Source organism: Leuciscus leuciscus, assembly GCF_965113295.1.
Source record: "Leuciscus leuciscus genome assembly, chromosome: 13".
Classification (NCBI taxonomy): domain Eukaryota; kingdom Metazoa; phylum Chordata; class Actinopteri; order Cypriniformes; family Leuciscidae; genus Leuciscus; species Leuciscus leuciscus.
In genome coordinates, this window is record NC_138737.1 from 12,912,752 (window position 1) to 12,929,560 (window position 16,809).

Genomic DNA, 16,809 nt, shown 5'->3' on the forward strand with positions numbered 1-16,809 from the left:
TTTCTTGTTTTTTTCTTTTTATCTGGGGGTGAAATATGACCTGAACATATCTGCTATGGCTCTATAGATAGCACAGCTCCCTATTGACACTGCCGTTTTTTACTTTGCCCATCATACAGCCAGTGAGGAGAGACAGGTTAACATCACACAAGGGGAGTAGTAAATGGGAAAAGTCTGACTCTTCTGAACCAAAGCCCAACCACACTTCCACTCTACTGTGTGACAGCACTGCCCTCTACAGGACAAGGAGCTTTATGGCAGCCACCATGAATAAACCATGTTCCTCAGACACAAACTGTGATTTATAGGGTTCAAAAAGACTGAACTTTTAAAAACATAAGGCCGGTTTGACACTCCAACATCCTTAGAAGAGAAACATCTGATTAGCTGTACAACAAAATTGGGACTTTAGGGTTCCTTTAAGAAGCCAAATATCATCTCATAATATATGGCTGATTGTGGTTCCCAATTGAAAATTCATGATAAATTAGGCTTAATCCAACAAATAGCTTCCTTTTCACTTAAATCAACACAGGCATTCAAATGTTCATCCCTCAAACTCAAGGTCACTGATCAAATTAGATCTATCGATTCCTATGTCTCCACACAAACATGGGTTTTGTCATAACACCCCTCCATTAGAGTCGGGCCAGAGGGAGAGCCACGCTTTAATTCTATCTTCATTCCTCTATAATCACTCCCCCTGTTTGGAGTCTTTCTCTGCGGCGTATATTAAAACAGATCCATCATGTCTGACAGACCTTATGTGATCTCGCAGTCCTCTTCTGTGCTGCTGCTGCTCCTGGGGTTTCACAGAAGAGCAGTCGTTTTATTCGGCTTCAACACTGACAACGGTGGAAATTAGCACATCACAATTCCATAAACAAGAACCTCTCGCTCTGTGTTAGACAGCAGAAAATGAATTAGCCAGGCTAATTAGTGAATAACATTGGGGTACAAGCAAGATCAAAAATGAACTCTCACCAAGCATTTGGCTTTCGGAAGTAAATAATTGGGTATCTTTATGGATTGCAGTTCCTCAGGTATCTTTATGAGGATCTACAACATAATGCATCAAGACAAATTATAATAATAATACTTATGTAAGTGAAGCACGTGATTCAAAACAAAGACATACTGTTTACTTAAGAAAACATTGGTCATGACTTTTGAATCTTCTAATAATCAGTTTTTTAGGTCTGAAAACATTTTCTCCACAGAACCCTATGTGGCAAATATGCACTGAAAATTTGGCTGCCCAAAATTTGCCTATGCAAACGCTCCATTTATGTACCGATCATGCTCATCGGAAAAGCAAAGTCTGCTCAAATAACGCGCAGACAAGCTGGGCAACGCTGGTAAAATGACACTGACACGCTCCCACTACGCTCTGCTCACATGCTCTCATAATAATAGCTTTGTAGGACTATACATTTTGTGGATAATTGGTCAAAAAATAAATCTGTTAAATCTGATTATGTTGCATAGAACTGAATAAAGTAGGGATGCACCGATGCATCGGCTGAACATCGGTAACGGCCGATATTTGCCTCGTTAACTGCCATCGGCCATCGGGAAATAAAAATGACATTCGCCGATGTCACATGGGCGTCAGTTTGGTTTGATATGCTGGGGACAGAGACGCATTCGGAAGTGCATTTTCAGAAGTGCTGGGTACAATGACGCATTTATTTATTTATTTTCTATGAGAAAACTCCTTTTCTCGAGAAAAGAACGACCATGGTGTGTAGCAGAAGAAGCGGCGGAGTATGCACGATCCGCGAGTGCTGAAGACGTTCTGCACGGCTTTGATGGGTGCGCAGGAGGACACAAATGGGCGGCGACTGCTTTTTCCAGTGGCGGGAGCTTTTCCCTCAGCGCCGTCAACAGATAGAGCGTTAACTGTACACACCGCCGCCGACTTGAGCTGCAAAGAAACTCTGGCCTCCCTGTCAAGGACTCTTGTCAAAAAGTACGGGGAAGCTTGACCGCTCTGAATAGTGAGTGAGAGCGCGCGCGCGGTCGGGGCTCTCTCTCTCTCTCTCTCTCTCTCTCGCAGAAGAGCGCGTGCGCGCTTAAAATTTTATATTTTGGTATGAACATTCACCCGTGTTTTTTCCCTCATAAATGCGAACACGAAAAATAAAATGAATATTATAATGTTTTTTTTGTTGGGTCAGACAATGATTACCAAATTTCTCTCTCATATTGCTCTTCATAACAACTGAAAAAGAACTTATAAATAAGGTTATAACTGTCAACCAGAAAGTGACATTAAAGGTTTTTTTTGTTTCATAAATTGGTCTGATTGAATTTGTGCTCATTCTAGGATAGTGTGATCAAGAGCCGAAAGACTTGTATGTTTCCGTGGCACAAAAGAAGGAATAAATAACAAAAAGAAAAAACATCGGCATCGGCATCGGCCATCGGCCAAGTTGTTATGTTAAACATCGGTATCGGTATCGGCCCAGAATTTCCCAATCGGTGCATCCCTAGAATAAAGAATAATATACTGATATTTAAAATTAATATTTTCTTTCCAATTTTAGTGTTACTTTCAATAAAAGTGTGGTTTTTCTATTTTATTTGCTTGTATTTTTCTCTTTTTTTTCTGGTATCATTAAAATTGTTACATTTCATTAAAAAGTCTAATATTAATACAATTATACAAAAAAAATCGAATTTAAAATAAGAAATATTTTTTTTTTAGCATTTTCCGTTTTGGTTTTCGGCCAAGCAGAGGTAAAGCATTAAAGCAAAGCAGAATTTTCAGAAGCCATTACACCAGTGTCACATGATCCTTCAGAAATCATTCTAATATGCAACTTTTGTGCCCAAGTAACATTTATTAGTATTATCATTGTTGAAAACAGTTGTGCTGATTAATATACAGATTAAAATAAGGATTCATTGATGAATAGTAAGTTCAATATTATGAATATTCAATATTCTCTGTCAACTCAGGTTTAATCCAGAGTTCGAGATTAACTCTGAAGCGCATGCTCCTGAAAGTGTGGCCTGTGCAGCAAACAGCCAATCACACGGAACATGGAGAGCATTAACATCTGATTTACTTCTGGTGAGAGAGCCGGCACAATTCAATCTTCTGCTGAAAATTAAGAGATTGTGATGGAAAAATACCATGAATTTTAACACATTTCAGGAATAAACTGTTGCTGCAGTGAAAGTTTGAGAAGGCAGCTGAAAGAAAATACCTGACTATATTAATGCAAGTGAATCAACTGAATTTAAATAATTTATATAGGTTCAAAAAGAGCTCAAAAGAAAGCTTAATCAGTTTAAAAGCTTTATATACAGTATATTGAAGCTTGTATATGTATATTTATATTAATTTAAATGCAACGTATAATAGGCAACAAATATGTCTCCAAACTTTTATCACTAGAAACTGCTTTAATTTGGAGTGAGAGATACAGCGGGAGTGCCAGTGGCAGAGCCGCCTTAAACCAATGTTAGGCCCCGGGGCTGAGAGGTTTTGTAGGCCCCCCATCCCCTCGATTTATAGAGTCTCATTTAAAAAAAAGTGTAATATCTAGGTCATCTACATCACAAACTACATCACAAAATGCATTAGTTTCTTTCGAGACCTTACAACAGTGAGTTTTTTTATATTGTTTTTAATTTTAATATTGTTATTAACATATCACTGAGCCCACTTGAGCATAAACACAAGACACTTTAGCAACCACGCACAGCAACTAAATTTCAACTTTATGCAAATGAGAAGCGATTTTCGCGAGCGACAACCAATAGGAAAGAAGCCTTTCAGAGGACCTCAGTCAGCTCCGGTCACCGTCTCGAGTGCAGTGCAGGCAAGACAGAAGAGTTCGATGGCGATTTCACTGTTTTATATGATTTGACTGTAACTAACCACAAGCATGGATATAATAAAAAGATGCATCGAAAAGAAACTGTCGACAGTCTCAGTGAATTTAATTCATACATTTATAGTTCGAGTGTTGTAGTTTTATGATGCAAGTTTAGCACTGCTGCAGTTCATTTTACAGTTTCCCTGCATTATGTTGACTATTAGGGACAAGAACATTTATTATTTGTCAAATTCGGATGACGTTTTAGTAATTTATGACAGTATGAGTGAGTTTAATGTGTAGATTGATCGATCGTTAATCGAGTAAATTATTTAATCCTGAACACTGCTGTGTGGTAATAACACTCTCCCAACAGCATACTGTTTCTTTTGAGCCTAATCCTAGTCAAATTAAAATAATAAAGGTGTATCACTTGTGATGGTGTTTTGTATAGATGTGGCCAGAGCAGTCTACCAATAACATTAGAGCGACAGCACTACCAACGCCCACAAGCGAGTTCACAGTATAGAGACTAGCGACATACAGCGACAAAATCTGACAAGTTACAAAACAATATGACCTTTTCAGCTCATCATGAACCTGAAACATGGGAGGCTCCTGAACTTGGGAGGCCCCTGGGCTTCAGCCCAGGTAAGCCCGTGCATGAATGCGGCCTTGGCCAGTGGCTTTATTGCATCAGATTCAGATATATGTCCCTTTGCTCACAGCTGATTGGTCCAATTTGGGTTTGCGATCTCTAAACCAGAACAAAACCTGCTTTGCGGGTTAGCCATGCAGCGTAAGTTACCACAGTGATTAACACCACTAAAAACCAATCCACCTTCTTGAACTTGAAAAAACAGAGTTTGCTCAAACTTATCTCATACTTACCTGTGTAGCAACTGAAACCAGTTTCATGGAACAGGTCTGAATGATTTATTAACAAATTGGTCTGAATCAAACTGATTTTTATAATGCTTATCTAGTAAATCACAAATGACTAGAAGAGTCATTAAAATTCATACATTAAAAAGAGTGGGAAAACTGAATTTATCCTTGTTAAAAAAAAATATTACAGTTTTGTGGTGGGCAAATTCTCTTGATTTGCTTGCCACAAGCAGCTGTGCCAAAAACAGGGCAATGCAATCGTGAACCGTTGATTGCATAACAAAAAAAAAATCCAAATGGTTGACAGGAAGGCAAGAGGGAGACAATTTTCAATTCAATATGCAGAGCCACACAGCTGTTTGGGGAGAAATAGCAACATGTAATAAAACACAAAGGCACAGTGGGTAGCTGGAAATGGAGCATGCTGCAGACATTAACTATGCTCTCCATGGTCTATGACTCAGAGTGGACATTTTCAAGAACTTTTATTTCCACTCGGTGGATCTAAGAGCCCATAATGGAAGATTTAAGTGAATTACAGTGGTGCCAGGCATGCAGACAGAAGTGTGTGTGTGCATGTGGTCCACTGGACAGCTGGACAGTAAATTCACAGCTTCAGATGGGCCTTTATTGTGCTTGATGGACGTGTTCTGGCCTCTCTCAGCATCTCCAATAAACTCTGCTGGGTTTGGTTTGAGTGTGATGTGTACTGCCAGCACTCTCAAACCTGAGAGTTTCAGCACAACTTAGAAGTTGAGCTGTGACAAAGAGCCTGTTCATAAATGTGCACCCAGGGTCAGTATAACTGCTATCATAACTGCAAAAGATTTTTTTTTATTTTTTTTTTAATGTATTGCCTCAAAGACATAATGGAAAGTCTGGGGGTGGGAGGGGGGGTGGTAAGTACACCCAAATAATTTATAAAGATGTTGCACTCATATTATTATGAATGGGAGAAAGTGCAAAGCACAATATGGCGGAATTAGCCCCCCCCCCTTCTAAATAAAAGTTTATAAAATTTGTAAAATCATCACGTCACTGCAGCTGCCTTTAGAAGCTCCAATTGCTATAGAAAGTCAGTATTCTGAGACTCGTGCTTGTAGTTTCAACAGAGGCAGACCAACGCCGACAGTCAACAGATTACAGAACGACAATTCTCAGACATTCAAACCCCAATTCACCATTTTCATTTGGCGAAAACAAGCTCAGAGAGATGCCAACAGACTCTGACTGATCCAACAAAAACACAATGAAGTGTCTGTTGCCGTCTGTTGGTGCAGTGTGAATTGGCCTTATGACTGCACATGTGCATTGGCTGGTCCAGCCTGAAAAATGCAGTTGTTTGTCATGGTTTGAGCGTTTAGAAACAAAATCTAATGAGACAGTTGTTGTCAGATTTCATTGGTGATTTCAAATATGAAATTAATCGTAAGCTTGGTGAACAGCTCTGAAGAATTAGATGATTCCCCATTCAAACTAAGAGATAAAAGCTGTACTTGCATGACTTAAATAGCAGCCTGAGAGGCATTTCAAAGATGGCAGCTGAGTGAAATGACCTTCCCTAAAGGAACTTTGGTACACCTAACCACTAAAACAAGGATCAAGAAACACTTTTAATGCAGGTTAAATCGAAACCAGTAAGTGACGACAAGTGCCGTTAGGATTGAGTCATTCCCTCAAATGATTTGTTCAAAAATACTGGTTCATTCAGGAACTAACGCCATGTCTACACCGGACACGACCGTTGACATATCGCATCGCGTAGCAACAGCTAGAAGCTTTCTACACTGGATGTGACAAAGCAACCAGAGCAAATCCATTTGACCTTCCTATGAGAGGTATCGCGAATGCTTGGAGTACGTCATAAATAGAACGAGGCATCAGTTTACATCGTGTCCAGTCGTCCAGCAACCAGTGTAGACAACATCACTGATTATAATGGAGTCTAATGGCTCGTTTCCACTGAGCGATACGGTACGGTACAGTACAGTACGGTTCGGTAAACCATGAATTGGCTAGCGTTTCCACTGCCAACAGTACCCTTACTTGATAGGCGTGGTGTAGCCTATGCCGGAAAGAAGCGATCGACGTCATTTTCGTGCGAAGAAAGCAACAAAAAACAACAATGGATGACATACAGCAGATCTTGTTCTTGCTTCTCGGCGTGTTTGTCACAAGAAGACAAGCGCCGACATTAGGCGTTTCTCAATAGCAAGTACGCAAAGTTCGGACTTGCCATACCAAGTCCGACACAGGAGAATGACTCCCGAGAACGCGAGTCCGGTAATTCTGCAAATGGAACCGCGCGTTCTTCAAAGCGTTACTCAACTCGCTCTGCTACTCCGGTTATCTCTGTATGTATATTTTAGGCAACAATAAAAACGAACTATGTTATAGAACAACACTCTGCCTCTTTTCGTTTTCATTTAAAGAAATCTTAAACATTATAGCCACACAAATGTGGTTCAGGCAACGCGTATTGATTATATTCACTGCATAACGTCAGCCTATTTATAACAAAACAAAATATAAAACACAACCCTGCCTCTTTTCGTTTAAATATAATATAAAAATATTAACCATTTTAATATGGTCCAGGCAATATGTGCATTTGTACTAAACAACAGATGTTGCAGTAATGACAAAAAAATGACAAAACTCAACCCAGTCTCTTTTTGTTAAATTTCAGTTTTATCAATATTAGCCATTATAAAAGTAGAAGTAAAAGGTACAAGAAGCTATAGACCTTATGCGCCAGAGAAACGAGGGCACCGCCATCTTTAGAATATTGTCTTTTAACTTCCGTTTTTGCAGTTGACCTGTATATTTCTATGGCATTGCTGTCCAGGAGTAATTAGCTTTTGAAGTGGATTTACTTAATGTAAAGTTAACGAAAGTTATCATGAGGACTGTAATGTTTAAAGCAGATGACTTAACAAATGTCAGTCGATCGGGAATATTTTAAAACGAGCTGTTCATTAATAAACACGCAGAATCGCTGTGAAAATACAAACCAGAAGTCAAAAGACAATGAGCGCAGCGCTGAAAAGGGGCGGGGCTACATAAGGTCTATACAATAAGAAATAAAGCAAACAATTCAGTCAAACATACAAAGTCAGCGCTAGGGGTGCAACGGTACAGATAGCCCACGGTACGGTCCGTACCTCGGTTTTTGGGCCACGGTCTCGGTTCGGTTTCGGTACATGTTTTGAGCAGAAAGAGACTGCTATTTCATCCCAAAAATATGTTTTATTTTTCTTATGAGCATAAACAGAATGTCACAGTAGGAAGAACATCAATGTATGGAATAAATTAACACTCTAGTCTGTACTGAACAACACTAAGTAATACAACCTCTTCAACTATCACTTATATGAAATACAAAATGTAAACAAACACACTTCAAAATATTCAAGTGGATCCCAATTCCAAACCTTGATAACTGGTATATGAAGTGATCAATGTGAAAGAAAAAGTGCACTTTTACCTTTAACAAACATAAATTAGCTTGTGCTTTGAATAAAAAAAAGCAGAGCAAAATAATATAATAAAAAAAATACTGCATTCAGGATACAAAGTGCAATGTTATTTACTCATCCACTATTGAGAGATTCTTGTGCAAAAAGATGAGTCTATCAACACTGTCTGGTGCAAGGCGAGACCGGTTGGCACTAACGATGTCCCCAGCAGTGGAGAAAATTCTCAACTTTTCAGAATGCCGCAAGCGCACCGTAGGTCACGTGACAAGAACCAACCAGAGCGCAGCTGATGGTTGCTTTAGCAACGACAGACGCCTCTGGAGCGCAACCGCCCTAGCGCTTTGGAAAAAGGAGAACGCGGCGCGCCTAGCGTTTTCTACGCGTTTTTAGGCGCGATATGTGAACGGCGCCTAAAGCAAAAACTAAAAGGATCAGCACGAACTCAATGGCAAAACCGAAGTCCCGCGGGACACGAGGGTAGATTGTCCCGTGCAGGGCTGACCGAACGGTCCGGGATTTTACCGTGTACCGTTGCATCCCTAGTCAGCGCTCTAGTCTAACCATACAACGGTAAAGTTAAATAGCTTAAATAAATAAAGTTATGAAACTTCACTTAGCCCTCAGCCAAAACGATTGGCCAGGGAATAAATTATAGATTCACAAGACCAAAAATCACCCGTTAGATATACTCAAGACAAATTATATCTCATGTTTAACCACTACAGAGACATCAGAGTCAGCAGCAAACGTCAGAACGACTAGCCGAGGAAAGGCTGTTCCAGGCGGGGTACATGAGTGCAGAGCGCCCGGTGATCGCCTGGATCTCACAACCTGGATCAAATTTTCATAAATCTTTATAAATAAACCACAGATTTGAGCTTTAAACAACTACATTCTCGCCTGAAAAACTTAAAACTACATTTTGTGACACAAAAACAGTAGTATTAAATTTCAACTGTATATTAAAAAATGTTTTAAACGCGCAAGTGACGATACTCTGTCAACCAATCAACGTTCTGCAGTGAGTCTAGCTCCACCCTTTAGTACCGTACCACTGTACTAGGTACCCCAACAGAAGGGTACCTAAAAAGTGGTACAGTACGGTTCGGCATTTTGGTACCATTCACAACTTTTGACAGTGGAAACGGAAATAATTGCGTACCGTACCGTACCGCTCAGTGGAAACGAGCCATAATTGTCTTTTGTCACATTGCATTGTACCGCTCGCATCCAGTGTAGACAAAGTGTAACTGTCTCTATGAGTGAGTCACTGAATCATTTACTCAACTGATTTAATTTCATTGATGAAGTCAAAACAGATAAAGAAACTGGCAATATTGTGTCTAAAAATGCATGATACACAATATGAACCAAAGACAATAAAAAATTTTTTTATAATTATTTTATTAAATAATAATACAAATATTTTATTTTTTATAATATATAATAGGCCTTATTATTTTTTATTATTTTTACTATATAGCTATTACACCTTTTTATGTTTTTTATATTTTCTGTGGGAAAGGACAGGGCAAGAAAAAATCTAAACTGGTCCTTTTTGTTGAGCCCCAGACTTACTGGCCCTTGATTCTGTAAATATTTCCTCTACAGAGTAAGACAATAAGTTTGACACTGGACAAAAGCTAGACAGGGGCCTAAGAGCAGCTTCCTACTCAACAAGTATACTGGGAACCAAGTCTAAAACAGATTTATTGTACAGATGCACAGCTCAAGCTACTGTAATTCTGCAATTAATGTGTTCATTCTGAGCTGTTACTTTAAAGAGGTCACATCTCTACATGGAATAGGGCAAGAAGATAGCACAACTTCAGAATGAATAGCACCCTTTGTTAAGCATGAAAAGGTTTTGCATCATGAAATAACACTAAATATCATCATTCAGTGTGAAATGAGTCACCCTACCTCATTGAAAAGCACTCGACTGCTCTGACCTGGAGTGCCACTGAGAGAGTGTGAGCTGCTCTTCCATGTGCGGCCGAAGAAGTGCTGGTGACCCGAGTCAAACAGGGTCACGCGCAGCTGATACTGGAGTGATTGTGGCAACTCTGACTGTTGACATACCAACCACAAGAAGAAAAGGAGAAAATATCAATCTCTGTAATCAAGAACATGTATATGTATATATTGATTATTTTATTTTATTAAGTTCAATTGAAACTTGTTTTTGTGTAGGTAACATGCCATTTCAAGCAGTTTCCTGCAAAGTAACATGCTATAGATAGATAGATAGATAGATAGATAGATAGATAGATAGATAGATAGATAGATAGATAGATAGATAGATAGATAGATAGATAGATAGATAGATAGATAGATAGATAGATAGATAGATAGATAGATAGATAGATAGATAGATAGATAGATAGATACTGCACTAGTGATACAAAACACACAGGTCTGTTAAGAGCAATACTTTTAATAAGGCAGCCTAACAGTTTTCTGACAAGTAAAATCACAGCTGAGGTCTTCAGCATTTTTGCTATGGAAGTAAAATAATGTCAAATGTTTTTGAAATAAAAAGCCTGTTGAATTGCCCACTACTTGAAAAAAAATAGGCATTGCATTAACCATGCTTGCATTTTAATGCATTGTATTTTTAGTGCTTACATTTTTATGGGATGAAATTCAACATGGTTGAATATTTAAGCTGTGAATATTTCAATTAAAAACATTTCAAACACCTTTTCATTATTAAAAATTCAATAATCCATATTCACCTTTCATATTTCACTTCCAAAATATTCAAACTGTTTAAAAATACAACCAATAATATTCAACAGGCAATTTTCGGTCCATTTTATTTCGCTTTGCAAATTCGCTTCCACAAATTCAGTGGTTCAAATTCGACAGTAAATTCAACATTGACGTCCAGGAACTGCAGGAAAAGCAGTAGATTGCCGAGCATACTCTCCATCTGCTGTTAGTCTACCTCACCATCAGATGGTGCAAAAGCGCGTGTTGAAGACCAGCAACAGTTAGAACAAGTCATTCATTCATAAAACTCATTTACAGCAATGTAAGTGTATTTGTGATTATTATGACGGCTGTTTTATGTTAAATTCAGTGTCTTCACGGTTACTTTACCTGTCTAGCCTACATGCATCTTTCTCTACCATGAATGAGATTATAATGTTATTCCCCGATGCGGATATACAGATCCAATGTTAAATTTTTGAGGTTGACATATATTTCTCTTGGTTGTTTAGTTGCCTTAACTTTATATTGTGGCGATGTGCTGCATGCAGGCTATTAGGGTTTCCCTCAATACTTAAGGATTCCCCTGCTGGACATATACAACGCTTAACGTAGCTTAATGGACTACAGTGATGTAAAAGACCAAACTCGCAGGCAAGCAGATGGACTCAGAATAACGCGCAAAGCTTAATGCGGAGCGTTTCCCAGTGATAGACTGGCATACAGATGGCTTGATGTTGGACATTCGCACATTTAGGGACCGTCTCTAAAGTGTATACGACTTTGGTATACACGTTTCTAACTCCGATAGCATTTGAATAGAACGACATACAGTCATAAAACCAACTGTAAAGTGTTCATTTAGTGTCAGGCATAATGCTCACCCTTTGGATTTTTGATATTTATTCAAATAAATGTAAGTTTGCTATTGAAGTTAGAAACGTGTATGCCAATGTTGTATGCAACTTTAGAGACGGTCCCTGAATGTGCGAATGTCCAATGTCAAGCCAATTTTTACATTTAGTCATTTAGCAGATGCTTTTATCCAAAGCGATTTACAGTTAAACTAACAATAGGAGGACAATATGCAAGTGCTGTGACAGTTTAAGCTAATGCAATACACGTATGCATACTATATATATATATATATATATATATATATATATATATATATATATGTGTGTATGTGTTGATTTTATGCCAGTATATCACGAAACGCTCAGCATGAAACTTTGCGCGTTAAGTTCATATTCTGAGTCCATCTTCTTGCCTGTAGCCTATATAATAGCCTACAGCCTACTTCCCTAATAAGGTGCAAGATTGGTCTTTCATATCACTATCAACGGAAGGGAAATCCTTGAGTATGAGGTATTGAGGGAAACCGATTATAATCCTGTTCATGGTAGAGAAAGCTGATGACATGTAGAATACACAGGGAAAGTAACAATGAAGTTATTGAATGAAACATAAACACAGCTTTTGTGTGTTTATCATCTTTTCCGCATATACTGACACAGATAATCATTTTAATTTTATGAATGAATGTCTTCGTCAACAACACGCGCTTTTGCACCATCTGATGGTGAGGTAGACTAACAGCAGATGGAGAGTATGCTCGGCAATCTTCTGCTTTTCCTGCAGTTCCTGGACGTCAATGTTGAATTTACTGTCGAATTTGAACCACTGAATTTGTGGAAGCGAATTTGCAAAGCGAAATAAAATGGACTGAAAATTGCCTGTTGAATATTATTGGTTGTATTTTTAAACAGTTTGAATATTTTGGAAGTGAAATATGAAAGGTGAATATGGATTATTGAATTTTTAATAATGAAAAGGTGTTTGAAATGTTTTTAATTGAAATATTCACAGCTTAAATATCCAACCATGTTGAATTTCATCCCATAAAAATGTAAGCACTAAAAATACAATGCATTAAAATGCAAGCATGGTTAATGCAATGCCTATTTTTTTTTCAAGTAGTGCAATTCAACAGGCTTTTTATTTCAAAAACATTTGACATTATTCTACTTCCATATTTTGCCTTCTCTTCCAGATAAACTGAATCATGACGTTCACTCATGGGCGTTTTTACTGGGGCATGTGACATCACAGTAAAATCTCACGAGTTTTAACAAACTCCTATATTTCGCAGTAGATTCATTTATATTGATAATAACGGGTAAAAAGGCTAATACATTTTATTTCTATTATTCTATTTTCCACAATGTCAAAGCAACGCAGCTTAACCCAAAATACAAGCTCAGGCAAGCTCATGCAGTTGTGCGCTCTAGACAGAGAATACTCCAGTTGCAGGGAACACTTTTTTAGTAAGCTAAGAAGAAGCAAATATATTCATTAAGTATAACGAGGTTGGGTTCCTTCATCTGTCCATCCTATTAAAAACGGCTAAATATAATATTTATTATTAAGAAATTATAAATAAATAATAATTATAAGTAATCATATTTATTTTATTTTATATATAATATTATATAATATTATATTATATAGTGTAATATCGCAGTCTTTTATATTATGAACTAGGAATACGCTGATTTCACGCAGCCGTTATTTTGAAATCGAAAGCGAGGCTCCGGTGGGAAGAAAACCGGAAGTGTCGCCTTTAATCACAGGAGAGTCGTGAATGCGATGGCGTATTGTTGTGTTTAATGATGTTGTGTCAATTCTAAAAATGTACAAACATTTCTTTCATACTTTAGACTATATACAGTGAAATTCATTTATAAATAAAATATTTTTTTTATATATAATTCAGAATGTAAAAAACGAAGCAGGTATGAACTATATACATATCCTATATTGGATATTAACATCCAATAGTGTAAATCGCGGCAGCAGCTTCAGGTTGGTAATCCAAGGCATTGTTGTTTATCTTTACTTCCGGGGTTCTTCCCACCGGAGCCTCACTTTCGATTTCAAAATGGCGGCTGCGTGAAATCAGCGTATTGTCTGAAAGTGTGATCAAAGTTTTGATGGGCTTAAAGGGATAACGTTAGTTCACCCAAAAATGTAAATTCTGTCTTTATTTATCTACCCTCAAGTTGTTCTAAACCTGCATGAGTTTCTTTCTTCTGCTGAACATCTGCTGAACAAGTAGGTAACCATGCAGTTTCTGGTCCACATTGACTTCCATAGTATTTTTATTTATTTTTTTAAGTCAATGGGGACCAGCAACCATTTTTGGGTCAAAGACGAGACGTCACCATTTTGGTGTCCGCATCAAATTAAATTTACAAAAGTGATTTTACATACAAAACAAAACATACTAAATGCAAGTAAAGTGTCTACTTTCATGTTTCAAATAACTTTTGTGAAAATAAAATGACAAAATATGAGTTAAATAATGCTCCAAAGTGTAAAATTGTCATTCAGCGTAATGGTCCAGACTTTGATTTTACTATTACATTTTTAAATAAACGTATAAAATACCATGTTAAAATAAATATTTGCTTCCTTGGCATGTTCACATAAGTGTTGGCTGTATTATATTAAAAGGACTATGTGTTATTTTTTTCCTTAAGTATTGAAATAACTAGGGGACTTTTGTCCCGAATATGCAGTTTGTCAGAGGTCATTCAGTGTAACAGGATCAGAAAGCCATTTTGAAGTTAAATAAACAACCAATAGTCATCAAGCAGTCTGTGACATCATCAATGGGCACCCTGAAGATTGTGTGGTGCTGCAGCAAGTTAAGTTTATTGCTCTTAAATATTTGATAAGTTCACCTTTTCATAGTTGTAACTTGAGTTACAAAAACACGTGTCATTCAGTGAAATGCCAAAAAAACACTTTCATTGTTAGATTTGTTGAAAAACAAGTAAATGTTGTGAATAATTATGATTAATCTTTGTTTTGATATAGGTGGCTAGTTGTTAACTAGCAATATTAGCTTAAGTAGAAGTTTCGTCATTCAGGGTAATGTTTTGTCATTCGGTGTAATGCAAATTGTCTGTTACACCACAGTGTCATCCATTACACTGAATGACAGTGTCACTGTTTAGATAACATTTTTAGCATTTTATTTATATTTCAGACAAATGAGGGATGTTTAGCACTAAAAGAAAATATTAAACTTTATAAATATTAATGTTTAAATGCATTTTTTTATGCGTTACTGATTTACTTTAGATGCCCACAAACAAAAAGAGAGTTATAGGCACCGCCAGAAAGTTAATGCAGACCCAGTAGCTAGGGCATCGCTTTTAGCAAGGAGACGGGAAAGGTATTGAGAATTGCAATGTCAAAATAATAGGGCTGGGTTAAAAAGATTGATTTCTCGATTTTAATCGATTCTCATTTTAAAGAACCAATACTGATTTGTAAATCGATCTTTCAGTCTATGCTGTTTTCAGTTGATGTTAATCAATATCAGATTTATTTTAAATCGAATCAAATCGTGAAATTTGAGTCAAAGTGCATTTATCCATCATAAAAGTTTATCTATCCATCATAAAAGTGCATCTATTCATCATTGAAGTGCTCCTCATTGCTCTGGGGGGTCAATAAAGGCCTTCTGAAGTGAAGAAAAAAGAACAGTTGTTCGTGTAAGAAAAATATCCATATTTAAAACTTTATCGACTAAAATAACTAGCTTCTGGCAGACGGCTATACGCATCGATTTACGGTGGACAAGTAAACCGTGACCTGTCGCACAACATAATGACGAACGCAGAAGCGCAGAGCAAATCACGAAGAGTCTAAAATGAGAATTTTTAAAGAGAAATGTCGGAGAAGTTTGAGTTTGTTGCCCAGCCCTGTTTGTTTGAACCGCGAGAGGCTTTAAACTTACGATACTCCAATATCTACGTCATACATCGTCAAGTGTTGCTCTTTTGGCGTAAGTTGACTTGCATAGGCTGTTTGCCGGAAGCTGGTTATTTTAGTTGATAAAGTTTTAAATATGGATATTTTTCTTACACGAACGCATCGCTTCACTTCAGAAGGCCTTTATTAAACCCTCAGAGCAGTGTGGAGCACTTTAGTCATGAATAGATGCACTTTTATGATGGATGGATGCTTTTTTTTATGGACTTCAAAACATAAACGGCCATTCACTGCCATTATGACGCTTGGAAGAGCCAGGACATTTTTTAATATAGCCTAACTCCGATTGTGTTCATCTGAAAGAAGAATGTCATATACACCTAGGATGGCTTGAGGGTGAGTAAATCACAGGGTAAATTTTATCTTTGGGTGAACTATGTGTGTTTGTCCTTCAAGTTTCAAGTTCTCAATGAAATGAGATATGCTGATTATACAGTATTACCACCAGTTCAGTTCATTTTTACATGAATATGATATGCATTGTGGAATAAAATGGTTATTCTTTTCAGCATCTGCTTCTGTGATTTGCTCAGGAATTTAATGATACAGAATAATATTCAAAACATTGCAATAATAGGAACAATGACATCATTTTCAAAATTTTTATCAAAATGTCATTCAGAGTAACAAACCATGGTCATTCGGTGTAACAGATATATTTATGTAAAAATTAAACAATATACTTTTTCTGAGCTGTACTTATTAAAATATGTAAAACAATATGTGCTCCTACTAAATTTTATTAGATTTTAATTGATTTTCAATTCCTTACAAAAACTTCTTGCTGACAAATGTGTAAAACCTAATGGTTTAAAGGATATTGGCGAAGTGTAAAGATTTAAAATTACAAATAATTATTATTTGGGAGCTGCACTGTGATCTTTAAATAGAATCCTATAATATGTTATCAAATTAGAGTTTTTCTAAAAATATCTGATAAGATTTTTTTGCAATAAAAACATTGTTACACTGAATTACATTTTAGTGGGTGTCTTCAGTAAAATCAAAGTAAAAATGTATGGTGGTAATAATTTTTTGCTCAGAAAAATATA

At 37.1% G+C, this 16,809-nt stretch overlaps 1 protein-coding gene across 5 annotated transcripts in view; it reads right to left on the bottom strand.

Annotated features, from left to right (window-relative positions):
- The window catches only part of nphp4 (nephronophthisis 4), a 179,016-nt gene that overhangs the window by 159,130 nt on the left and 3,077 nt on the right, over positions 1–16,809 (bottom strand). For all 5 annotated transcript variants that reach the window (XR_014211071.1, XM_082188190.1, XM_082188189.1 and 2 more), the window contains one exon: positions 10,121–10,267. Coding sequence is in view for 4 of the 5 variants with exons in the window: in XM_082188190.1 (XP_082044316.1) it covers positions 10,121–10,267 (147 nt within the window). In the remaining variant the exon portion in view is untranslated. The remainder of the gene's footprint in view (positions 1–10,120; positions 10,268–16,809) is intronic.